At 44.7% G+C, this 18,421-nt stretch overlaps 2 protein-coding genes across 2 annotated transcripts in view; one reads left to right on the top strand and one right to left on the bottom strand.

Annotated features, from left to right (window-relative positions):
- The window catches only part of SBNO1 (strawberry notch homolog 1), a 33,472-nt gene extending 29,199 nt beyond the window's left edge, over window positions 1-4,273 (bottom strand). Inside the window, exons 1-2 of the mRNA XM_054392775.1 lie at window positions 4,225-4,273; window positions 2,946-3,023 (exon numbers count right to left, since the gene is read on the bottom strand). Of these exons, the coding sequence (XP_054248750.1) occupies window positions 2,946-2,997 (52 nt within the window). The 5' untranslated portion in view covers window positions 2,998-3,023; window positions 4,225-4,273. The remainder of the gene's footprint in view (window positions 1-2,945; window positions 3,024-4,224) is intronic.
- A 6,068-nt stretch (window positions 4,274-10,341) lies between these two features.
- KMT5A (lysine methyltransferase 5A) lies at window positions 10,342-18,078 on the top strand. Its single transcript, XM_054392910.1, has 7 exons — window positions 10,342-10,497; window positions 12,449-12,605; window positions 13,994-14,210; window positions 15,005-15,089; window positions 15,443-15,502; window positions 16,524-16,714; window positions 17,835-18,078. The coding sequence occupies exons 1-7, from the start codon at window positions 10,342-10,344 to the stop codon at window positions 18,043-18,045; spliced, it is 1,077 nt and encodes a 358-aa protein (XP_054248885.1). The 3' UTR covers window positions 18,046-18,078.
- The last annotated feature ends 343 nt before the right edge of the window (window positions 18,079-18,421 follow it).

The raw sequence follows: 18,421 nt of genomic DNA, 5'->3' as shown, positions 1-18,421 counted from the left end.
CGACAAGGGGAAAGTATAAGCATCAACAACTGTATGAGCCAAAAGAATAGAAAAGCAACAAACAATAACTGGTGAGACTGCTGCTGACCACAAGTAATCCCATTAAACACCACTTGCTGTGTTAGAACTAGACTTTTTTTAAAAAGGATTTGGGGTGGTCAGATAAAGTGGCAGAATGGCCTGGTACAGAAAATACTAAGAAATATTAAGACATCTAGCAGATTTAATCAATATGGCACCTCCTTCAAATGACATCACCTCCAACTAGTCTGTCTCCTAAGACCTTGAATGGGGCAAGAAAAATTAACAAGCACTGACTATTAGTTTCACCTTTCAGAAGCACTAAACTTCAGTGATAAAAAAAGGACTACACATTAATTGGGTAGGATAAAACCTTCATTTTTATCTGTCTAAAATACTAATAGCAATCATATCTATATTTGGAAGCTTACAGCACTGTTTACTAATTAGAAATAAGTGAGAGAAGAAAGATTATGTCCATAGATGAAGTTTTAGCTCATCAGTACTTCTGGTATTAGGAACTTCAGAACAGCCACAGAAGGGGAATGAAAACAGATTCTCTAAACTAGCAGCTCCGAAACACTTCACAAACTAATTTTGCAGTATCAGTTTGTGAAAAAGGCACGAACACTCTTCCACATAGTATAACACCTCAACACATTCAATATGGTTGAGCAAACAAAAATGCCTAAATTTACAAAGGATTTAAAGCCTGCCACCTGTGTCTTTATTTAGTCTGCATGCAGCATTGATCACGATGTCTCTAAAACAAGAGATGACCAAAACTTGGTTGATAGATAAGTGGCCATACTGAATAGGGGCATGCAAAGACAGAAGCTTGGGGCTGTTTACATAGAAGAGAACAAGGACAAAAATATTACTCAAGATAACTTCTGGTCTACTCTTGCAATACATGAAGGAAAAACCTTTCTATGAAGTTGACTCAAAGCAAAACCAAGGCTTAGAAATAAACAGTGTTGCCACCACCACAGACACAACACCAACAAAAAACAGTGCCACAACTGTGACCGTTTCAAGTCAAGTTTAACATATCCACCATCACACTGTACTCCACATTTTTAACCTTTAAAGACATTGGCTTGGGTATCTGAAGAGAGTTTCACCAAGTTCAGAAAAAACACTCGTAGTGGTAACACTGTCATCACTTAAGTTTTTAACTAGGTGACTAATGATAGAAACTGGTATGGTAATTCCTAAAACTTCAGAGTAAGTATCTCCAGTTTCAGAAGCATCCTTTTCTTAGCAGGGCTGTTTCCACCAAAGAAAGTCCCCAGCTGCATCTCTCATGCTAACCCACATTTTTACAGTCTTAAAAATTAGTGGTTGTTAACAATCCAGCAAAAAGCAAAGTGAAACAACAGCAATTGTTTATTTGTCTGTCAGACAGTTTGGACAATGAAAGTTTGACTAGTTTCACTTACTTTGTTTCTGTACACTAGGGACAAAGCTGCATTGTTTGAAACTGGAACAAAAGGAATTCTGGACTTCTAGAATTTTTACATTAAATGCCACTGAATACTTAGCACCAGTTTTAGGCTTTGTGAAGCTTTCAAGAACCACTGCTGACACCCCCAGCCCCAGTTTTAGTTTAGTAACGAAATTAAATGAGGGGGAAAAAAAAAAAAAAAAACAGCACAAAAAGCACCAAAAGAAGCCGCATAGCGATAGCTTAGCTTTTTTTTTTTTTTTTTGGTGACTTATACTAGCAAAGCCTAAAATGTTATCAAGCTGAAACAGCTCCATAATCTTACAAGGTAGGAGGCTCCTTAGTTAACATAAGTGAAAGCGACTTTATCAAGCTCTGCAGCTCAGCTTTGGCAATACTATGTAAGATGTTTGCCACATCTTAAAAATCTCCAACAGAAAATACTTATAAAAAAGTTGTGTATATTACAAGCTGTTGCCTGAGCATTTCACTAGTTGAGTAACTGTTTTGAGTATGCAGGATCTTGCAGATAAGGTTGTCTACGTTTAGTCAGGTTGTTCAATGTCAACAAGCAAAAATCAACCTGCTAGTTAAAACTAAAAAGTATAAATTACACAATTTCAACAGTGGTACTACCTGAGTTATTTTCTTTGTATTAAAAAAATACAAACTGCTGCCATTTGCAGAAGTGCTATCAAAATACATCAAGCATTTTTGTAAGGTCCTGTCCTGCTGAAGAGTATCTCCTGAAACTTTGATAAAAAGACAGCTTTGCTACCACTGCACATTACAGAAATAATTTTTGATTTAAAGACACAAAACCAGAATGCCATCTTTAATAGTATGTCATGTATCCATGCCAACCCAGCTCTCTCCCTCCCTCCATTTTAGCTTTGGTACAAAGAAGCAAAACAGGGAAAAAAAAAAAGAAGAGAGATTCTAAAACGTATGTCAAGCAACCTGCTCTACATTTCCCCTAAGAAAAATAATGGTAGAATCCTAAAGAGAGGGAAGGCTTTTGGTTTCTAGGTCTGTAAGTTATACGTTGTAACACTGCATACCTGAAGTGCTTATTTAAAACTCCTAATGAACTACGGTATCACAACTCAGCCCAAATCAAACATCACAATCAACCAGACACAGCTATTTCCAAACCCTTCAGACATCTGTTCTTTGTCACATACCCAACCTGCAAACTGAGATTTTAATGCCTGGCCTGGGACACTAATGTTAGTTCAGCAACTCTTGTTCTCCTTTTATTGGAAGGGTTTTTCCCCACTGACTGAAGTATATACATCACCTGAAACTATACTGGAAGCCATTTAAAATACCATGCAAAAACTCAACTTGCACAGAAAAGACAGGTATGTCCATCCCCTGAATTCTATGGCTGGCTAAACTATGAGCCAACTATCAACTGAAAAATTTCACATCTCCATTTGCAAGCTCTCACAACAGAGGCATAAGGGCTGCTAACCCTCAGTCCCACACAACAGGATTTTCTCCATACTCAGAATGATTCTGTTCATCTCAGTTTTTGGCTCCAGAAGACAACCTGGAAAACAACAAAAGATAAAACTCAACCAACCCAATCCCTTCCAGTCCTTTCCAAGTTCCCATACAATCTAAAAGTAAAAGCTAATTACTGAACTTGCCCACCCATGAGTGAACACTGCATTCAAATGTACAAAGTTAGCTTTTGATTTTGGTGAAAATAATGCCAATCTTGGACTTATTTTTTTCAAACACTGGTTACCTCTCTAATGCCAACGCCTGTAAAGTCATGAGGTATAGCTCATGATGCTGTGGCATTCAACTCTGCCTCAGAGCTCTCTTCTAATTGTTTTATGAAATTTCACAGTAGCCAGGGCACAGTTTGAAAACATAGCATTTAAAACTTCCAAACAATGGAATGCAATGATTTGGCATGAAAACAGCTTTTAGACTAAATGTTTGGAGATGATAATTTAGCCAGTAGTGGAAGTGTTTAAGAAGTAAAAACCTAGAAGTGATAAGAACAGTATCTGAGGACTAGAGGCCTTCCTTAGTTTGGCCTGGGACTCAGTTCTAGGTGCATATGAAGGCACAAAAGTGGCACATAACCATTATCTGCTCCCTACTTCACTAGCTGTCATGGAAGCTATCAGTGACTTTTCACACCAAAGAACTTCTTTGGACGACTAACTGCTCATACTCCGTTTTTAAAGACTAATATTGCATTCAAATACATCATACCTTTAAGGAAGGCATATAAAACAACCCAAATGCCAAGCTGTTACACAAGTTCTGTGTAGTAAATTCTTTGCTTTGCATCATCATCTATAGTTTTTCAATTTAGGGGAAAATAAACCCAAAGCTCACAAACCAGTCACACATGCATTTAAATAACTTTAATCTAGACACAGCCTATGTACTCTAAAACCAAAGAGTCTGTCACCACGTTAATTCCAGAACGAGTTAAAAAAGAAAAAAAAATTCACCTGAACTCACAACACAATCTAGATTTATCCAGCACACCAATTTAACCTCTTTTTTAAGCATTTAGAAGATTAGCTTCATGTCTAACAGGTATCAAACATCTAAAAAAACCCTACAGACACCTGGATTAAAGTAAGAGAGTTTCAATTTATACCTTCAAGCACAGTACGGTATCTGTTCAGCTAAAAAGAATACTATAATACGAAAAACCAGAAAAACCCACAAGGCCTCTTCCCTTTCAGTCTATAAGGGCATTTTTATGTTAAACAATTACTCACCCTAGCAACCTCTGTTTGAGGTGCGCTCATTAAGAGTCGCTGGACTTTGAGGCCGGGTCTGTCGCTGCAGCGTTCAGCCCCACCGCTCGCTTCCCTGGGAGCTGCGGGGGCCCCAGCGGGCTCGCCGGGGCGGGCCAGCCCCGCGGGAGGGTCCCCGGTTCCCAGCCTCGCCACCTTCCCCACCAACACGTGTTCCCGACATAAACTTCCGGGTTGGGCTAGAATTGGCTGCGTAATTGTGTCCCATGCACGACTTTTGTTTTCAAACCTTCATCTCCTTAGTATCCCTTTAATAGCATGAGGATCCCGGGGAAGGGCGAAGGGGTTACGCTTCATGACAGCCTTCACAGCCACCCAAGCACCATAAATCAACTCCCCCGCCCCCTCCGCCTCGTTTCACCAGAGCGGCTCCATTTCAAACCTTAACAATTAGCCCATCCGTGGAAAGAGCCCACAAAGGCGAACGGCGCGGACCGGGCTGGGAAACGGCTGCAGTCCCAATGCCGTTTTTTAACTGAGGAGGGCGGGCGAAGGGAAACCAACCCCACCGTCACCCCCCCCCCCTGCTCAACTGCTACCGAAACAGTCACCGCCGCACGCTCCCCCAGAGCCAGAGGGGCTTCGCGACCCGCCCCGGAGGCCTCTACGCCCCCACACGCCCCCTGGCACAAAGTTTGTCCGACTCCAGGGGGAAGCAACGCCTCCACTACGGCAGCTGCGCCCTCCCCCGCACGCCGCGCTGTCCCTGGCCCACCGGGGACCCCCGGCGGGGGCGGCCGAGCGGCCCGCCCTAGGCTGCAGACACGGAACTTGCTGCTGGCACGGTGGCCTCTTTTACAGGCAAACCTCCCCGTACTACAGCCACGGGTCCCCGTGTGCGGTGGCAGGGGACTGACGGGAAGAGAGCCCCGGGGGCGTCGCGGTGACCCCGTCGCGCAGGAAGAGCTCCGAGGCGGCCACAAAGGCCAACCGCCCGAAGAAAGGGCGGAACGAGACTCACTCTCTTCGCTCTCGATCCTCCCACAGCCTGTCCTGGAAGTCTCCGCCGCTGGCCCCGCTGCCCGCCGCTTTCTAACTCACGGCCGCCATCTTTGCCCTCCCTCCCCTCTCGCAGAGGAGGGGGAGGGGAGGGGGCCTGAGGCCGCCCGCCGCGCCGGACCACGTGATCCCCGCCGCACCTCCTCCCCCCCGCCCGACGCGGCGCACCTTCCCCACGTGATCACCAGCCACCGCCCGCCGCTGGAGCGCGCTCCGCGCCACGTGACCCAGCCCCCTCTACCCGGGGCCACCCTAGTCACGTGGCCGCCAGCCGCCGCTGTCTCGCGCCCATCCCCCCCATCACTGCCGCCGCCGGGCTCTGGCGCGTGCCCCCCGCGTTCCCCCCTCACATGACATGCCGCGCCTCATTCCTCCCTGCCCCAGCAACAGGGGAAGGGACCAAGATCCTCCCTCTCAAAAAATAACAAACACCCGGCCAATTCACTATCCTCAAAAAGCGACGTCTCAGTGGGCGGTCACAGCCCTAGGGCGGTAGTAGGAGTCGAGGCCGGCGATCTGGGTCCGGTTCCCGGTGGGTGGGGGAGGGGAAGGCGGAGGCGAACCGCTGCAGGTGGTCATGTGACTCCGGCTCTTCCAAAATGGCGGCTGCGGAGACGGACGTGATGGGCAGCACTCTCGCGAGATCTGTCTCTTTCCCGAGGCATTATGGGAAAAAAAAGCGGCCTTCGGTGGGTTCGTGGGGTGATGTCAGTACGCAGGCGCGTCAGATGGCTACGCGCGAGGCGGGGTGTGGGGGGCAGGGTCGCGCCTGAGGCAGTGCACGGCATTGGCGGCGGCTGGTAGCCGAGCTGGTAGCCCAACGCGGGCTGGGTGCAGCGCTTGTTGGTCGGTCATCAGGGTCTGCCGGCCTGAGGACGAGTGATGCTGCTTCACCTTCTCCCCGCTACTCAGTTCGACTCCCTTCAGGCGGCTCCATATTTGCGTCCCGCTGCCTTTGGCTCTGGTGTGCCTGTGGAGCTGGGCCGGGGAGCCTGCCTGTCAAAACACACCGAGGCGGCTTTCTGGAGCTGCGAGTACTCCGGAGGGATCGGTGCTACCCGTGGAGGGGTACTTACAGCTGCTCCATTACCCTCAATAGTCCTACAACTCTTCAGTGTTTCCCTCGCAGGAGCTTCCTAGACTTCTGCAGGAGACTGAGGGAGAAAGCGGCGCAACGCTGAGGGCCATCATTGCTGAGCTGCCTGGGAATGCCGCACCCGTGGAGATGGTGCTGGCAATGAGTTTTCCCTTAAATACATTGGAAGCTGCTAGTGTGAAATTTTTTGCCGCAAAGAGAAAACCTGATGCTAGTTCTACGTTTGGAGAGATCTTTTTAGCACTTCAGGTTCTCAGACATTAAAATGTTTTCCCAGTTGTGTAAGAATATGAAAATTTTTAAGAATTTAAATCAGACATCAACGAAGTGTTACCAATCATGAAATCTGCTTTAAATGTCCACTACTACCCATTCTGTTCTAAACAAATTTACTTATCTTTAGGCAAATTTAAGGATTAAATAACCAATAAAGGATTAGACAGGTTTAGGCTAAGCTATTTAAAGACAAAGCAATGTTGATTAAACTGATTTAAGTAATTCAGATTAATCACTGATGCTTCTTCAAACACTAAATGGAGAAAAAGAAGTCTGGCCAGAGACAAGAAGAAACATTTAAACAGCAGGTAATATCTCGATTATTGCCCTCTATGCACTTCAAATCAAGGCACAATGAAATACAGTTCACACACGCTGTATCTAACGTTAAACACATGGAAGCAGCTCGCTACAATCATGGCAAGAAAGTGATGGTTTTGATGTCTTGAGTTGAAAAGATAGTTACCTGGCAGGCCTGTGAGCAGATTTTATGATCATCCTCGACTGGGAGAGGTGAGTAGTCCCAAGGTGGTGTGAAATTAGCACAAGCAGAATTACCAGCAAGACACTGTTTCCTAAGATTTTGCATGTAAAATAAGAATCTTGATGAATGCACTTGAGATTATATACATTTTTTTAGCATTGGTAGATACTATTCTGGACGTAATTATATTTTATAATCTATGAAATGTAGTTAGCACCTACTGGCATTGTGCTATATGACTTCAGAAAATAAAATTGCTTAATGTAACACTCAATAGTTACCTTTAGGGCATTGTTTTATATGGGTACTAATGGAGAGGTACAGTGTTTGAAACAAACTGTTAGGATTTCATCATGTAAGTAATTCATGTGAATTTAACTGCAAACATGACCAGTGCTGTGTGAGATCTATAGCAAAAGTTTATTGTCACATGGAAATATTTAACAACCATCTAGATGATAAAAGAAATTGAAATTTGAACTTAGAAAATAGTGGATTTTTTTTTGTTTTGGTTTTTACTGGGTGAAGTTTTAATTTAGACTGAAGATACTTTGAAGATTTTTTTCCTTTTTGAGTAAATCGAACGCCTTGCTCATCAATTTGTCATCCCTTCCCCAGCAAAACGATTTCCCGTTTTCTGCATTAAAGTGTAGTCCCCTCAGAAGCTGTTCGTGTAGTACTTAGGGAGATAATATTTAGGTCACTGGGTTTTAAAGCTGGTGCTAGTGGGAATCGTGTTGCTGCTCCCTCTGGAGCAGAGAAGCCGGCCAGCACTTTCCCATGTGCTGAGTGTCCTGAGTCACGGTGACAGCACAGACGCGTCTTCTTTTGGGCTACACCTTATCTGTGTTAACACTCGAGCTTCCTCTCGGCGCTGGCTTTTTGCCCATAACTCCCTGAAGAGAGCTAAGGGGGTAAAACCAATATGTTTTCTTAATTCCTAGTAATCCCTCCGCGCTGGTGGCAGAGCCCAGTTAAAGATGACGTTGTTTCCTTTGTCGCTCTAGGGAAGATAATGACTTAGCTTGCTTTGCCCTCTCGTGGCGGCTCGCACAGCTACAATGCAAACTCGGTTGCTTTGTTTAATACACGTCTGTAAGATAAATATTAAAATACCCACCCTCCCAAGCTGAGCAAAACCACAGCAAAGGTGTTTCCGAAGCTCTCCCAATGCATTAGGAGCAATGTTCCGCATTTACTGCAAGAAGGAAATCATCGTTTAATGATCTATGATGGATTTTTTTCCAGTCACATCCTAGCTGTATGAAATGAACAGTGTGAATTGCGGTGGAAAAATCAGACCAGTGGCTGTGGGGGGCTCCAGTGCTGTTCTGGAGAACTTGGTGTACCTGCCTTGATAGAGTTGTTCATCAGCATGATGCCAGTTGACTGCAGCCTTGAGTCCCACAGAGTTTGCAGGAAAACACCCAAAGTGTTTTGGTTGCCTGCCTGTGAAATGTGTGAACCTTGTTAGTGGAGAGGCAGACATAAAGAACTACGGTGACAACAAAGAGCTGGGTTCCTTTTGCCTTTTCTCAAAGTTCCTGGCTATGCAAAGAGCTATCACAAAATGAGGAGAGAGTGGACTGAAATACTGTGCTGCCTTCTGGCATCTTCTCTGCAGTGACGCATGTTCATGTTTTGCCCAATCCCACTGCAGAGGGACAGCCTGGGAAGGATGAGCACATGCTGGGAAGGTTGAGGTTGTCCCTTATGGGCATTTCTTGGTGAAGCTGACTGGTGGTTTGGGTTGTGGGTTTTGTGTGTGTGTGTTTTGTGGGGTTTTTTTGTTTGGTTGTTTTTTTCTGCTCTTCTTCTTAGATAAAAGTATAGTTTTCAGCTGTAATGCCATCCTGAACGAGCCGATTGTGTCACTCTGAATGCCTGCATGGCAAGCCTTTAGTGGGAAGTCACCCCTTGTGACCTTTGGGTCAGCTCAAGTATCAGGACCCGTATCCTGATCACCTACAGGAACCTGTTGTTAGATTAAGTCTTCACAGGGCTAGCAGATAAGAAGAATAGTCATACATTGTTGCTCAATATAATTGTTCTACTTAACGTGGGGCAACAAAGAGGTCCTGTGTGGTGATTTCCTAACTGCCATGACATCCACTAACCAGAAACATGCAATATACCTGGATCCATATGCTCTCTGACCTCATTGCTCCTTCATCGCAATCATACTTTCCTGATTACTAGACCTGTTGTGAGCTTCTGACCAGGCTGTTGAAGCACAATAGTTGAATATTATCTATTCTCCAGGCAAGCTTTGAGGATAGAATTAATGGACTTTAATTTCAACTAGGGAGATTGAAGACAGACGTTGCATAAAGCAGTTTAGTAATTTCGCCGATTAGAGTTTTTACAATTATGCCGGGGTCAGGGGTCCCCCAGAGGTGGCGGTGGCTGTGTGTGCCCATGGTAGGTGAGGTCGGAGAAGCCGAGATCCACGTGTTCTTCGTCGAGGTGCAGGAGGGCAAAGGCATTGTCGGAACGGCGCTAGGCGGTACCGATGCGCCGCTGGACGGGACATGACGGGGTACGCTTCCACCCCGGTGCCCGGCCGGGCACCGCCGGGTCCCGCTCTCGGCGGGGCGTCCTAACCACGTGTCGGGATTTTGCCGCGGAAGGGCGTGCCCTCCCCCGCCGCCAATCAGAGCGCCAGTTGCTCTTCGCACGGGCCAATCAACGCACAGGGAACGCACATTTAAACCCCGTTCCCGGGAGCCGTGATCGCCTCCCGTGTGATGGGGAGAGGGCGGGTGCGGCTCTGCGCGCCAATCGAGGGCGGCGATGCAGTTATTGTCATGCTGTTAAACCAATGGGGTTGCGGAGGGAAGCGCAGTATCTCCCTGCGGAGCGGTTGATTTCGGTGGGGGAGCTCCTTGGGGACTGTCGGGGCAGTCTGGCCGCGGGGGGCTCCTAGGCACCAGGCCACGCCGCCGCGATCATGGCTAAAGGTGTGCGGGCGCGGGGCTGAGAAGGAGCGGGGTCGGGGTGCGGCGAGGCCAGCGGCACAGCGGGATGTCGCGTAGGGCGGGGGTGGGCGGCGCGGGGCATCTCCGCGGCACGAAGGCTCCTCCCGGGAGGCGCGGGGTGCCGGGGCCGGCGGGACTCCTCCCCCATGCGGTGTGCGCAGCTCGCCGGGAAGGGGCTGGGCTGCTTCGGCTCGCCCTGCTGCATCCAGTCCTTTAAACATGGCGCAGGCGGCGATGGCCGGGCGATGACCGCGGGTGGCCGCGCCCGACATGGCTCAGGTGCCGATCTTTCCCCCTTGTTCCTAGGAAAGAACATGCCCAAAGCCAGGGCGGGTGGCACGGAGGAGGCGAGCCCCGAGAACGGCGAGAGGAAGGGCTCCGGCCGCCCTCGGGCCGGCGGGGTAAGCACTGCTGGGGCCTGGGCGAGCGAGGTGGGTGGCTCAGGGGGTCTGCTGCGTCCTCAGCTTCCCCCTTCGGGGGTGAGAGAGGCGGCGTGAGAGCTGCCCTGGGCAACTGCGGGGTCCCGGGCGCCTGTCTTACGGGGCTACTCGTGTCATTGAGAAATTCAGTGCACTTTAACTGCAATCGGACTTTTTCCGTGTTTCCCTGTGCCCTGCTGCAGCTGCCCTACAAGCGCGACGCGCTGCCGAGGCTGTCAGCGAGCAGCCAGGCCCCGGGCTCAGTAATCCCTGCGTGCCATCTTCTCAGACCTGTAGTTCTGTTACAGGCAGTTGGTCAGAGATGGATCGTTGCTTTGAATTTAACGCCCCGTGAAAATAATCATGGCTATTGCATCAAATCTTAGAGCTACTTGGCAGCCCCTCCTGTGTCTCGCTGAGCTGAGAAAATCTCTGTTCTGGAGGGTCTTAAGCTGGCACAGACAAAGACGTGGCAGCCGTATCTTGGTAGAGCCAAGAGCACAGCAGGCAGGGAGATGGGAATGAAGGGAGGAAGCTGTGCTGGGAAAATAGTTGTTCGTTTCCTGTTAATGGTGTATTCAAAGCCAGAAGTCTCTGTTGGCAGGTGGACTGTTGCAGTTCACTGCTGCTGGTTTTCTTCACAAACACTCGTATTTAAAAACTGTTTACCTTGAGAACTTTTCAGTGCAGGATTCACTGCTTGCAGTTGTTAAAATGGATTATTTTTATATTATTTAATCCTTAAATGCCCCCTTTTTAAAAAATAAGCAAATCCTGTCTTTCATAAGCCTTTCAGAAGTATTGAGGGGTCAGGGAGTGTCTGACTTGCTTTTTTTCAAGCTGTTGTACTGTAATCTTAATCTTTGCTAATGTTTATTTTTGGACTAGGATTTGAGCCTTTAACGGGCCTTGTGTGTGAATTACGTACACATTAAGTTTGTTACTCATAATTACGTTAATTATTAAAATTATCCTCTGTATTGTATTGTGTGCCTTGTTTACTTTTTTTAGCGTTTGCATGAGTACTTATACTGGAGTATTTGTTGAGCTGTATTTGAACAATTTTTTTAACTAATGGGAACCTTGAAATCTGTATACCCTACATACACAACACAGCCAAACTTGATGCGGTGGCAGGATACCGTAACAGCAGAGGTGACACGAGTCTGCTAAACTTTGCTAAATTTGATACTGCTCACTATTGGTGTTCTTGGAGCCTGAGCCAGTGTTCAGACCCTAGCCTCTGGTGTGTTACTGCGCCAGAGGACTTTGCCATTTTCCAGACTGGGCTGAATTGCTTTGTGTAGGCTCTTTAATGTTGCTTTTGCTGTGGGCAACTTTTACACTTTATTTTGTGGAAATATAATGGATAAAAAGATAGTGTTGCTTATCTCCCAGGCCTCACTCTCTGAGAGCTGTTGCTAATTCCTGTTTCCTGTGTTACTCAGTAGAGCATATAATTAACTGCAGTAACATTTGACACCTCATGAGAGTCTTTGGGTGAGCTCATACCTCTCTGGCTATGAGAGGTATGCTCTAGGCTTGGGCAGTTTTTGCTGTGTTATTCATATTTTTTTTGGCTTACACTCTTGGAGTCTGCCTTCCTCCTGAGAAGACCAGGGCTGGGTTCTTTTAGCACCAGCATTCTTACTGTGAAGCACAAGGGGGAAGCTGAAGTTAGTTACTCCTATCCCATGCTGCCACACTTCATCTGAAAGTCCTCTTGGACTGAATTTACATTAGTAAAGACCTGTTACCACTGTTATGTTTTCACTTGGAAATAGCAACAGCAGCAAGGATGATGTATTAAAGCAACATAATTTGCATTACCACAGTCAGCTGTCAGCCCTCATCTTTGCAGGGTGTTGTGGATATTAACCTGAGGTTCTTGACATCTCTGTGAAGTTCTGTTTTTTGTGTGGGTCTGTTTTAGGAGAATGTGTTTATTGGTCAATCCAAAATCTACAGCTACCTGAATCCTAACAAAACTCCTGGTGCTCGCTCCCCACTTCAAGAGGAAAACTCTGTCATGTATCACGAGGTGAAATGTCAGGGCAAAGCACTAAATGAAACCTACAGGAAAGGGGATGGTAAGAATGAACTTTGGATTGTTTTCCTCATTAAATCCCCACAAATTGAAGGCCAGGCAGCGCCTCTGGCCCAGTTGCTTTCCTAATTCTATACATTTATTGGCAAACTGGGACTCTACAAAGATGATGCTGCCTTGATCCTTTTCCAAACTTAGGTCACAAGTTTACAAGTTATTTTTTCCTCTGTTTTCTGTCTGGTTATGTTTGTGTCTCTGGGTGTAAAAAGGTAATGCTTTTGTTGTCAATATCCCTTAATCTCCCTGCAATTCCGTTCCTACCCTGATTCTTCAGGGCAGTGTTGGCAGTTGAATCTAATTTTTTAGTGTCTCTTTCAATTCCCTAAAACTGGTTTAGTCTGATTTGACTACTTTATACTGATTTATATAAACGCAATTCAAAATCAAATGAGGTAGAGGTACTGGTAGAAGAAGAAATGTTTCTTAATTTCAGGATGAAATTAAGGCAGGGAAGAGGAAGAGCAGATTGTGGATTCTGAGTGCTAGGCTTCATAGGTGCTTCATTGTAGTGAATAGAAATGAGAATGTTCCATAAGTTTATGGAAGAGGATGGAGAGGGAGGCTAGCTTACCTTTAAAGGTGCATTTAATAGCCTTAGGAATTTGTCCAAACATTTTCATGCAAACACTTTTAGCAAGCAGGTATTTAAGTTCCACTCAACATAGTGTGTCAGGTTTTCTGGAAACTTCAGGCTTTCATCTCCTGATGTAGCTCCCCAGTTTCGACAAGAAAGTGAAGATGGCTTTTAGCCTGTCCAGTTGCTGTAGTCTTGCAGCTGTGCTTCATTTCTCCAGTGAGATTGAAGCATCTGTCTCAGACAGTTCCATCTGCTAAACCTGGTGATGTGCTTTAAATAAAAACCTTACTCAGCTTTAAGCCATGTTCATCTACTTCTCAGTTGACTGAGAAGGGGGATGTGGTTGTATCAGGGTAGGAGACAAGTGACCAAGAACCTATTGGTTGTGTGAGGTAGACTTCTTGTGAGTGCCAGAAGACCTTTAGCTACTGTGGATTTTGTTAGAGCTGTATTGGACACTTGGTACCAGCATCCATGGCTACTGGTCACAGCAGTTTGGGATCCAGAGGCTTTCTCTCCCTCTTCAGTACAGGATGCTGTTAGCTTATGGCAGTGTAATAATTTAGGATGCCAGATGCACTGTGCAGCTCTTTCAAAACTTTCAGTGAAGGTGCTGCATGTTCAGGTTAGGAAAACTCTTGAGTCACAAACCTAACTGGGCTCTAGCAGAAAGACTGTACATTCCCTTTCTCTTTCTCCTGTTTGACAGAACCAGAGACCATTGGAATTAATTTAAAGTACTCTGCTATAGTTGGTCCTAATTTCAGAGCCTTACTTTATTTTCCTGTCACTAGAGAAAAGGAATGGTGGCAATATAATTGAAGGTGCTATGAAACCAGAAGACCAGAAGGATAAAGAAAGTGGGTGCAATACTTCAGTGCCCTCCTCTGATCAAAACCAAGAAACTGTAGAAACTCAAAAGACTCCTATGCCTTCTGACTATGTTGCTGAGGCCAATGCAAAGCCAGCTCAGAAAAAGACAGTTAAAGCAAAACGTGGACCAAGGAGAAAGTAAGTGACTTCTGGAATTGTTAAAGCTTTTATTCTTTGTCCTTTTGGACCAGGTGCTTTGGTCTGCATTTTTCCTTCAGAAACTACAGTCAGACCTGTAATAAATGTTGTTCTTATTTCCTGGCCTTTTTTTGAGCAAATGGTTGTGTTGTGTGAGGGAACAAATCTTAGAGTCATCATCTTTGTTTTTTGAAGAATAAAGTGTCTGAAGAATAGAAAATAGCACCCGAAGTAATTATCTGCTTTGCAGAGGACTTTTTTTTTTTCTCGAAAGCGAAGTTAGTGTATTTTATCTCAAGTGAAATACTTGCTAATCACCAGGAGAAAAAAAAAAGAGTTAATGAGCCATTAAGACCTACTTTTCTGTGGACAAATGAGAATGTCAGAGACAGCTGGAGGCTTCCTGGATGAGCTGATGCTTTCTCCTGCTATGGGAGTAATGTGACCTAACATTAATGAATTCCTTGCCAAGCAGTTTTCATGACCTAATTTTTAGAGTGCCTTCTGCAAGGCACGCATGGAGCTTCAGACTTGTGGTGTGACCTTCAGCTGGTTTCCAATGGCACCTCATTCTTATTGTTAAAAGAATTAGTACTAGAATAATGGAAGTAGCATGGAGAAAAGATGTAGTCTCTGATTTGAAGTGAACTGAAAAGAAATGGTGGTTCATTATTGATCACCTTTTAGCATCCCAAGATGAAAATTAAAATGTCTTACAGATACCTCTGTCTTAGAGGTGTAAGTTCACAAATAGTTTGAAATATGTGCATTCTCTGTTTTTCTTTATCCCTTAGAGCACAAGGAAGACCACCAAATCGAAAAGTGACAGATTATTACCCAGTTAGAAGAAGTTCCAGGAAGAGCAAATCTGAATTGGAGGTAGTGTTTCTTGTTTTAAAAAAACAGTATTTGTAAGGGTGGTGGTGAATTGAACGTTTGAGTAAGTTTGTAACTATCTGTAAATGGTTTTCAATGGCAAAGCACAAATAGCATTGTATACCAGAAGTAATGTAAGAACATACTTAACACTTGGAAATGCTGATTGAGTTCTTCTAGGACAAAATCTAGCTGCTTGTATGTTTTGGGGGCAGAGATCTGTCTTTACCATCCAGTTTAGCTAGGAGTATAGGATGGTTTGGAAAATGTGAGTGCCACTGGCTGCTTATTTCCTTTCAGCTATAAAATAAGCTATGAAAGCTATCAACAATATTTTGTTCTGTTCTTTACTGCAGACTGAGGAGAGGAGGAAAATAAATGAGCTAATTACAAGTGGGAAAGAAGAAGGAATGAAGGTAACTGCAATGCCAACTTCAGTAACTGTCTACTGTTTATGCAGAAGGTGGCAGAGCTCAGTCTATCTTGATAGTAGGGTGAAAGTGCAGCAAAATTGGAGCATGCTCATTCAGTTGGGTGATATTTGGCTCTGGGGAATTTGTATGTGCAGCCTCAGTTATAAATATTGAAGGGGCTTTATAGTCTTTACTGAAAACACACTTCTATCTCATTTCTTGGGTTAGCTTCCAGAAACTGATTTAGCTCTCATCTCTTCATTGTGCTATGTTCAAAGGCTAGCACCTCTGTATACTGTCTGTATGGTGACAGTATTCTTAGCCTGTTTACAGTTACTGTGAGTCTTCATTATAGCTCTTGGGATAATGGGTTGTACTGGATTTCCTCCCACTGGTAGCAAATACTACTTATTGGGGCCAAGTGCTTCCCATTTGGGTTACCTTGATCACCTTTTTTAGAAATTAAAATGGAAAAGGACCCTGGAAATGCAGAAGAGCTGTGATTCTTGTAGCCTGTGGGTACCTCTGTCACATCTATAACAGTGATAGGAAAACTTTGTTAGAGCTCTCCAATTTACAGGAGGAGGCAGGAATAGTAAAGTATACTGTTGGGTGATAAATGTAATTTCTGTGAGTGATCTTTCTATTCCTCTGACTTTTTAACTTGTGCAGCTAATGGTGATGGTGCCTTTGAAATGGCAAAGCTTACTGCCTCAGCTAATAGGTAATTTGGGAGAGAAGTATATAACTCCTCTGTGTATGGTTTATTTTAAGTAACTCTTAGTTTATTGACTAGAAGATCTTTGTATTAAAATACCTGTTAACTCAGGGTGCATCCCAAACTCATCCTGTGTTTCTTCCACAGTGCTGTGTGTTGTGCTTCCACAGCTTTGTCTGCAATACACATAAATAACCTGCTGTAGCATTTTTTAATGGTAAATCACTCACTTCCTAGAAAACAGCCTATTTGCAGCCATGTAAATACTTTCTAACTTCCCAAATGATTTTCTTTTCAACTTGACAGATTGATTACATCGATGGCAAAGGAAGAGGAGTAATTGCTACTAAACAGTTTAATCGGGGAGAATTTGTAGTTGAATATCATGGGGATCTTATAGAGATCACTGATGCTAAAAAGAGAGAAGCTGTTTATGCTCAAGATCCATCCACTGGCTGCTATATGTACTATTTTCAGTACCTCAGCAAAACATACTGGTAAGCTTGTCTTTCCTGAAGTGTAATTGTTCGGTGATAGAGGCTTTGAATACTGCTGAGCCTTTTCTTGTTTTCATGCCTTTTTTTTTTTTATTTTTGTAAACGTGAGCTGTGAATTAGGAAATCTTTTTGGAGCACTGTTTCATGGCCCAAGAGCCTCCTATATTTCTGGGCTAAAAAAGGAAGGGTAGATGACTCAAAGCCCTATTTTCTGAAGTACAGCATAAGCTGTGTGGAGATTTGTACCTGCTTGGATGAGACTTCAGGCTCTGCTGTGGAATTTTGTCTGAGTGTATTCTCTTGTAAAATTAACTGCTTTTCCTGAGTTGCAAGGTTTTTGTTTGAAAAGCAGTATGGACAAACTCTCTGGAAGAAAAACCTTCAGCTGCCTTTGACTGGGTCTCCTTTCTCTAGTAGCCGACACCCACCCCACGTTCGTGCTTTGTCACTCTATTTGCTGTTTCATTTGCCCCACCTCCAGTTCTCTCAAAGCAACTACTCGGCCTGTGTTCTTTCCTCCTTGGCTGATAGTGGTACTGGAGTATGGGTCACAAACTGTGTATTTACTACCTTGAAGAACCCTATGTCTGACTTGCTGTCTAGATGCTGTAATGATAGCTGCCACAATTCTTTGTGCAGTGAGGGGCACTAGAACTTCAGTATCCAGGTCTCTGTAAGTTGGGTATGTAGCAGTTAGATGTTCTCAGCCTTCCATGTAAGCAAAGATGCTTGCAGGCTTACTCAGTGGTATCCTTAGCTTGGACACAGCTTTCTTGAGGGAAGGGTGTTTAAGGTGTCAAGCTTTTCTGGTGATGTTCTACATCTGGGTTCTGCTATTCCTCATGAACAGTTGAGAGCTGCTTGGAAACGGGCAGCTCAAAAATAGTCCAAAGTTGTTGGCTTTCTGAATTTTATTAACTTAAAAATCTTCCAGAACTGCTTTAGCTTACCTGCATCACTGTATTATGTGCTGTCTGTTTAATTATGAAAATATTCTGTAAGGTTCTGATTTTCCTTTTCAAGCATTGTGTGGACTGCTTGTTCTTTATCCCATTTGCACTTTTTCGCCTGTGAGCATGACTATGATATGCAGCAATCCTGCACTCTGTTCTTCTTTCAGTGTTGATGCTACAAAAGAAACTAATCGTCTGGGAAGACTGATTAATCACAGCAAATGTGGCAATTGTCAGACTAAGCTCCATGACATTGATGGTGTGCCTCATCTCATACTGATAGCTTCCAGAGACATTAAAGCAGGTGAAGAACTGTTGTACGACTATGGAGACAGAAGCAAAGCATCCATTGCAGCTCATCCGTGGCTGAAACACTAATTCATCTTCTTGCTTTGGGTTTTTTGGTTGTTGTGGACTGAGTGCTCTACAAGGAGTCAGTGGACATTTATTTCCCCCCTGTCCTCACTTCCCTCAGCTTTTAGTGGACAGCTTATGGTGTTCTGAGCTCCTTAAAAACTACCTTTTTGCTTTGCAGTATTTAAGTTTCCCAGGCAGGCTTGAATAATTGATATTAGATTGCCAAAACTTTGATATCGTAAGAGGAAACGTTCCCTAAAATTTGAATACTTCTGCTTAGTGACCAGTGCCAGTTGAGCATGAAGTCAAAGGCTTACACAGAAACTTAATCAGTTGAGTTGTGCTTCTGCTTTTGCATTGAAATCTCATGCTCCGCTCTGTGGGGGGTGATGAACTT

The sequence above is a fragment of the Indicator indicator genome, chromosome 26 (genome assembly GCF_027791375.1).
Source record: "Indicator indicator isolate 239-I01 chromosome 26, UM_Iind_1.1, whole genome shotgun sequence".
NCBI lineage: Eukaryota > Metazoa > Chordata > Aves > Piciformes > Indicatoridae > Indicator > Indicator indicator.
Note: the sequence above shows the minus strand (reverse complement) of the source record. Positions and strands in the feature narration are given on the sequence as shown.

Coding starts and splice junctions, on each gene's coding strand:
- KMT5A (XM_054392910.1), top strand. CDS start 10,342: ATGACCGCGGGTGGCCGCGCCCGACATGGCTCAGGTGCCGATCTTTCC. Junction 15,090..15,442: donor AGAGCAAATCTGAATTGGAG/GTAGTGTTTCTT, acceptor TCTTTACTGCAG/ACTGAGGAGAGGAGGAAAAT. Junction 15,503..16,523: donor GGAAAGAAGAAGGAATGAAG/GTAACTGCAATG, acceptor TCAACTTGACAG/ATTGATTACATCGATGGCAA.